Source organism: Nicotiana tomentosiformis, chromosome 10 (assembly GCF_000390325.3).
Source record: "Nicotiana tomentosiformis chromosome 10, ASM39032v3, whole genome shotgun sequence".
Classification (NCBI taxonomy): domain Eukaryota; kingdom Viridiplantae; phylum Streptophyta; class Magnoliopsida; order Solanales; family Solanaceae; genus Nicotiana; species Nicotiana tomentosiformis.
In genome coordinates, this window is record NC_090821.1 from 10637824 (window position 1) to 10645495 (window position 7672).

The window sequence follows — 7672 nt, forward strand, 5'->3', positions numbered from 1 at the left end:
AAATTGGAGATGAGGATCCCAATTATTTAATTTTAACAGGTCAAACCGAAAATTGAAAAAAAACAAATGCTACAAAGTGGTTAAAGTTTAGAAATGAAGACCTATTATGCCAAAGCAGAACTCAAAGAAGAAGATGCTGACTTGCAAACAATCACCTACAGACATGAAAACGGAGGATGGCACTTCTTTGGTTTTCATTCATTTAAAGTACATGAATCCTCTTGATGCCTTTGAAATAAATTTGAGTATAACATCATCAAAATAGAGCCGATATGATTTCCTCCGAGAGAGAATGCTCTAAGAAAAACAGAAAAAAGAAGAATAGGATGCCCGGGAGGCAGTACTACTAACCTACAGAATAACATCATAGCAAGCACAATTATTAAAACTCAATAGAAAATTTCCTTTTTCTAGTTAAAGAACACCATGAGTAATGCCCCGAGGGGTTTGTTTCTTCCAACTGGCTCACTTGGCGCTGGCAAGCTGGGTGCGGATGGCCTTGGCTGCAGAAACCATGGCTTGGAGTGCTGGTTTCACCTCGGTGTACTTGCGGGTCTTGAGACCACAGTCAGGATTGACCCACAAGATGTTGGTGTCAAGAACAGCAAGCATCTTGTTCACTCTATCAGCAATCTCTTCGGTTGATGGTATTCTTGGAGAGTGGATGTCATAGACACCAGGGCCAATTCCAGCACCATACTTCACTCCCTCCCTGAAAACTGAGAGGAGCTTCTCATCGGAACGTGAGTTCTCAATTGTGATCACATCAGCATCCATGTCGATGATGGAGTGGATAATGTCATTGAAGTTGGAGTAGCACATGTGAGTGTGGATCTGGGTAGTGTCCTGGATATCGACATTGGTGATTCTGAAGGAGTGAACGGCCCAGTTTAAGTAGAAAGCATGCTCAGCCTTCCTAAGAGGCAACCCCTCTCTCAATGCAGCTTCATCGATTTGGATGACAGTGATGCCTGCCTTCTCCAAATCCTCCACCTCATCCTTAATGGCCAAAGCAATCTGGTAGCAGGTCTCAAATCTGGAGACAGATGACGCACGTCAACATCAACTCGTAAAAACAATTTCAGATGGGGGACATAGATCAAATATTAATTACCTTGGCTGGTCATTTCTGACAAATGACCAATTGAGAATGGTAACTGGTCCTGTAAGCATTCCCTTCATTGGGCGCTTGGTCATGCTCTGAGCTATGCTGGACCAGAATACAGTCATTGGCTTTGGGCGACTGACATCACCATAGATGATTGGTGGCTTCACACATCGAGATCCATAAGATTGAACCCATCCATTAGCAGTGAATGCAAAACCAGAAAGTTGCTCCCCAAAGTATTCAACCATATCGTTCCTCTGCATGCATTGAACATCCAAAGTGACTAAAGATGCATTGGAAGACATCAAAGACCCAGAATATGCATAAAGCAAGAAAAAAGCAGTCCCCTAGCAAGCATGTGAGTCGCCTTACCTCGGGCTCTCCATGAACCAAGACATCAATGTCAAGCTCTTCCTGGAGGTCAACAACCTTCTTGATTTCCTCCTTGATGGCTTTAACATACTCCTCCTCAGAGATCCTAGAAACAAATCATCAGAATACAGGTTTGACAACATTGACAATGACAAGAGCTAGTACAAGACTCACTTCTTGGCCTTGTATTCACGACGAACTCTTCTGAGCTCCACTGTCTGAGGGAAGGACCCGATGGTGGTTGTCGGGAGAACCGGGAGGTTAAGTTTCTTTTGTTGGGCATCAAGCCTAGCACTAACATTTGTTGCACGGCGGTGGTCAGAACCTCTGAGAGCAGCAGCCTGACAAAACAAAAAAGAAGCCCAAGCTGGTAAGTTAAGCATACTCCCTAACAAAGTCGTGACAAAAAATAAACTGTAAATAGCTCATCACTTACAGCCTTTTGAACAGCTTCATTTGTCACTCTTGGGGAGGTCTTTCTGGAAGCTTGAGCAGCAGCGCTAGCGGAGAAGAATGCCTGAAAATACAACCAAAACATTTGGTCATGAATGATAGAATAATCTAGTAAGGATAAAATCGCAAACTTTGATTTTTTGGCAGGCACTCTTCTCGAAGACCTTTTAAGGTAAGAATGAAGTATACCTCATCCTTGTCACCAGCCAATGCCTTGGCCAAAGCATTCACTTCAACAACTTTTTGAGCAGCAAATGCCAACCATGATTTGATTTCATCATCTAGCTTGGGCTCATTGATGAGATCAACAGCAGTGTGGAGCAATGAGCAAGATGTAGAGACTACAAGCTTGTCTGCATTATTATGTTCACAGAAAATATTATCTTCTGCAGCAAAGCGCCAACAAAATAAGTCGTGCAGCGTGGAAATGTGGGTTACATACCTTTTCCTGCAATGCCCTCAAGTGATTTCAAGAGCTCAAGAGATGCAGCAAGATCATTAGCCCAGATGTTCCTCCCATCAACCACTCCTGCAAACAAGTACTTTCCCGAGGGGAAGCCACCCTTGATCAAATCAAGGGTCTGAGTTCCACGAACCAAGTCAAAACCAAAGGCAGTAACTCCCTTCAAAGCAGTGAGGGTTTTGAATGCGCCGGCAGGAACATCAGCAAAGTAGGTCTCGATGAGAACATCAAGGCCAGATAGAGTTGATTCCAGCTCAGCATATGCCTTGGTGAATGCTTCCAATTGGTGAGCCTCAAGATCCAACACAAGGGTAGGCTCATCAAACTGAATCCAGGAAGCACCAGCAGCCTTCAACTCGGAAATGACTTCCCTGCAATGATGTTTTTGAGTTAAAATGGGAATGTCTACAGAAACAGATGACTGAGACAAAGAAAAGAGTGTATTTCTTACTTGTAGATTGGTAGGACTTTGTCAAGAAGTGATAGAAGGGGGAAAGATTTCTCAACACCCTTAGCAGGTTTAGATAGCAACAGGTATGAGACTGGACCAATAAGTACTGGGACAGTATTTACACCAAGCTGCGCGAAGAGAAAGATCAAGATCAATCAGTCATCAGTCCTATCTCTAAATTCCATGATTGAAAACATACCAAAGGTACATACAAACAGTGAATTTAACAAGACAATTTATAGTTGTAATAAACATATAGGGAATAATGAACCAACCCCTGCCTCTGAACAAACTGAAAGGAGAAAAACTGAAAAGAATATGTACATGTATATTCTCTCTTTCTCTCCACACCACCCAATTTGTATCACAGACCACAAGGTTTCTGCTGTAAGGTTACCCCTAAAAGTGAAGCCCACTATGGACACTACATTAATAATGCTTCTTTTCAAATAACTAAGACAATGGACATGTCTCGTGAAATCAAAAGTAAAGATTAATACAAAGTCACATACCCCCTTAGCCTCTTTGTACTCATCCACTGCCTTGTGAGAAGCATAAGAGAAGTTAACATCAGGTCCCAATTCAGGGACAATGAAGTGGCTGGATCAAATAGTTATGATCAGTATGAAACCAAAATAATAATAATAATAATAATAATAATAATAATAATAATAATAATTGTTGATTCAAATGATATTCATGTCACTCACTAGTTGGTATCAAACCACTTGGTCATCTCCATAGCAGGGACAGATGCATTTCCTCTGGCCATGGAGAAGTAAGTGTCGAATCCGATCTCACCACCGGTCCAGTTGTATCTAGATGGGACGGCACCAAGCATAGCAGTTGTGTCAAGCACCTGATCATAGTAAGAGAATGTGTTGCTGGGAATGTACTTAATGCCAGCATCAGCCATCTGTTTCCAAATGGATGACCTGAGATCAGCAGAGACCTTCTTCAAGTCCTCAGCACTGCTCTTTCCATCCCAGAAAGATTCGAGAGCAAATTTCAGCTCTCTCTTTGGGCCCATACGAGGATATCCAACTATGTGAGATGCCATTTTTCTGCTTCACCAAATTCAATCAGTCAGACAAGTATTCAACAACAACCCATTGATATAGTAAAGACATACTAGTAAAGATCCATTCTTTTCTTAAATATGAAATATTGTGCACAACGAGGTGAATTGTTGCAAAGCAGAGTCTATGAAACCTTAGAAAATGTAAAAGAGAAAACAAGCAAAGAATGAAAAGTTGCAAAGAAAATCCTCAACGAATTGAACGATCTAATTAATTAGATTAGATCTATAACTCCAGATCTAAGTTGCATCAACCAAAAAGGATGTATACATTAAACTAGATCTACAAATGTGTTCATACCAATAGATTTAAATAAATGTGAAGTAAAACAAAGAACTGAACTCGTAAAGAAATCTGAACGTGAGCATGAGGATAAAATATAGTAGAATTTTGGGTATACGTGCAATATGCAAATGAATCAAGAATTCTATCATACCAATAGATCTGAATCAAATGAAGAAACCAATATGGTAATTTGAAAAAAGAAGTATATGAACGTGGGCAAAGAGAAGCAGAAAGAAGATAAGCAGTAGAAATAGTACAAGGTAAAACAGGGAGACCCACAAAAGGCAGCAACGACAGAGCGTACCTATAGGAAGAGATAGAAGTGATAAGAAAGATGACTGTTTCTTCGACACAAAATTAGCAGAGGAAAAAGGGCTGACGCGAGTTTGAAGAGGGCAAGTGTATGGTGTTTATATAGGAGAAAATGGGAGATTCAGAGGTGGTGGCAATGGTAGATCTGGAAATTAAAAAATAATTAAAAAAACCACAGCAAATAAAAATGGAGTGCTAAAAGGTAATACTCCGTAATTCTACCCTTTGTTGGCGCGCTAACAAGTAACAACAATGGAAACGAGCAACTGATTTTGCGTCTGAAAATGGAAATGGCAACTTATAGCCTCTTCGCCCGAACTGTAAAAATAACTTATAAGTGCTTTCTCTTCTTTTTTTTTTTTTTTTTTATGAAAAGTGATTTTCAAAAAAGTTATTTTGATATATATTTTTGGTAGGAAGAAAAGTCAAAACTGCTTCTGTTTCTGCTTCTGGGGAAAAACTACTTTTTTCTGTTTCTAACCAAAAAGTATTTTTTTCAAAAAAAGGTTGGCCAAATACCTCAAATTAAGAAAAAAAATACTTTTAAAAAATAATATGCTGAGAAGCTTGGCCAAAGAGGCTGTTATACCTAAGTTCTTACTCCTAACCCAACAATTGTAGAAAATCACGTGGGTCTCCTAAGTTTTGTGTTTTAGTTTAAGTTATGCATTTATAAATATAGTACTAGTATTTACATATCATTTAAAATAATAATAATAAGTATAATTCATATGGTAAACGTAACTATTACAAATTAAATTTATAAATAATGAGAATAAGTTTAATTGATAATATTCCCACCTTGGAAAAAGAAAGAATAAACTCCATTCGGTTCAAATTTCAAAATAAGTGTGATTTAATGTTTTGGAATATCTATTAAGAAAAAATAATTTAATAGCATTAATCGTAAGGTTAGTTGACTAAATGATCCTGATATCTCTTCAAATTATCATTTTATCTCTCTTACAACTTTTTTTTATCATTTATTGGAGTAAGGTTAAATTTGAAACAAAAAATGCCTTATTGATTTCCTAAGGACCAATTTGGCTAAAACAACACTTAATTTGGAATATTTAACTGGCAAATAGAGCATTTTCAAGTTTCTGAGGGGGCAAAATGAAAATCAACTTTTCTTGCTAGAACCAGACTTGGGTGTCGGAGTATATAACCAGCATAGGAACTGAGGTTTGAGGAAGTTATTGGGTTTACTTCATTTGAGCAAAACAATTAATGCTGCTGTCTGATTCTGTGTTACTTTCACTCTAAGGTAAGGGAATTCATTCATGTTGCAAATACACTACACTCTCACTCTATATTCTACCAATGTAGCAAAAATGATTCTTATAACTGATGCTTCAACGTTCCTGCTTTCTTTCATTTTTCTTTTTTTTTCTTTTTTGTTAAGACTTTCGAATAAATTAATAATGTAAACAGCTGACATGTAATTCTATAAATCTCCTCCTTTCTTTCATTTTAAGATCTATTTTGTTTAGATCATTTGATTTCTGAAATATATATTTTTCCTTTTTCTAAATATCTGGTGAAAAAAGGGAGCTATACTTTTCTACTTTGTCAGCTGGATCTACTTTGGTTTCAGACCATTCAACTCACTATCAACTTCGCATATTTTAGCAACTGGAACCATATGAAAGCTTAATGAGCCGACATTAATTAAACAAACTAGAATTTTTAACAAATGTATTCTAGTGTAAAGTTTATAATAATTTTTATTTATTTATTTATCTTAGATGCTCGATCGGTCCTATTTTATATTATAAAATCTTGGAAATTAACATTATTTACTATGAAATTTTCAACTTTTAAAAAATATTTTAATTATATCATTTTCTTAAATTTAGAGTAACAACATAAGTAAATTTTAAATATATATTTTTTTTTCTAAAATATTAAACAAGTATAGATTTTTTGTATAAAAATTGTTTAAATTTTAATCCTCAAAATCTTTAACCAAAAGAAAATCCTCAAACTCCATTCTTTTTGCGCTGAGCCTGAATATAAATATAATCCTTTTCAGAAAACTCCAAAGAAAAAGTTGCACGGTGGGTGGGATTAAGAAGTTGGTGTGCTGTAGTTGGTGAAGAAACTAGAAAAGCGACATGCCCACAAACACTGGTATTCGGTAGTACTTGTATACGTAGATGTATTCTAGTTAGGGTTGTACAAATGAAACCGACAAATCACACCATTTCGATAATATGAGTCAAATCGAGAAAAAAAACCGACTATGGTTTGATTTGATTTGGTTTGGTGTTGGAAAGAAAAACTCCGTCATATTTGATTTGGTTTGGTTTTAACTAAAAAAAGTCAAACAGAAACCAAACAAACCCGGCATTATATGTGTAGAAGTTTTAAATATATTTAATACATACAAATATTTATGGTAGTGTAGTTTATAAATATTTCTTAAACTTTTTCACAGTTTTATCTTTTAACGTATTATTTCAAGCTTGAGCTTATAATTTTTGGATGCTCCAATAAGTTTTATAATTCATAAATGTTAGTAACTCAAATAAATCCTAAACCAAAATCAAATCAATACTAATGCTAATAAAAGACATTCAATTCAATTGTATTATGGATGAAAATAGTGTTGGATATTTATTTTTTAGTTTTTCCATGGTTTAGATAAAATGTATAACTTATTTTTTTTTAATGGTTAGTCATGTAAATAATAGTACTTATTAGTCATAATTTTAAATTATGTTTGTTTTCATTATGATTTATTAATAATATTTATTTTATGCGATTTTATTATCTTTATTGTTGAATATTTTAGTACAATGCCATGACTCATATCATATTTATATTATTTTATTAAAAAATACCTTATATAGTTCTGTCTTACTAGGATTAAAGAAAAATTTGGAGTACAAATTTTACGTTTTGTGCTATGAAGACTTTATGAAAAAAAAAAAGAAGAAAAAATTCGAAAATCCGAAAACCCTGAGAAAAATAAGATTAAAAAACCCGACTTTTATTGATTTGGTTTGGTATTTAGATTTAATAACCGGATACAATTGATTTGGTTTGGTAATTAGAAAATCTGAACCAACCCGACTCATGTAACCCCTAATTGTAGTTTCAATAAGTTGTACTGAATTTAATATTTTTCTAGATAGAGCATAAAT

At 35.6% G+C, this 7672-nt stretch overlaps 1 protein-coding gene across 2 annotated transcripts; it reads right to left on the reverse strand.

Moving 5' to 3' along the window:
- Positions 1-160: 160 nt before the first annotated feature.
- On the reverse strand, positions 161-4656 carry LOC104108327 (5-methyltetrahydropteroyltriglutamate--homocysteine methyltransferase). Of its 2 annotated transcripts, none has more exons than XM_009617335.4 (11): positions 4516-4656; positions 3558-3911; positions 3360-3447; positions 2848-2975; positions 2376-2767; positions 2123-2286; positions 1917-1997; positions 1655-1821; positions 1481-1586; positions 1115-1365; positions 161-1036 (listed from the first exon to the last, which is right to left on the reverse strand). In XM_009617335.4, the coding sequence occupies exons 2-11, from the start codon at positions 3905-3907 to the stop codon at positions 466-468; spliced, it is 2298 nt and encodes a 765-aa protein (XP_009615630.1). In that variant the 5' UTR covers positions 3908-3911; positions 4516-4656; the 3' UTR covers positions 161-465. The 2 variants fall into 2 exon arrangements, with proteins under 2 accessions (XP_009615630.1, XP_009615631.1); XM_009617336.4 differs by lacking the exon at positions 4516-4656 and adding an exon at positions 4363-4498.
- Positions 4657-7672: the final 3016 nt, after the last annotated feature.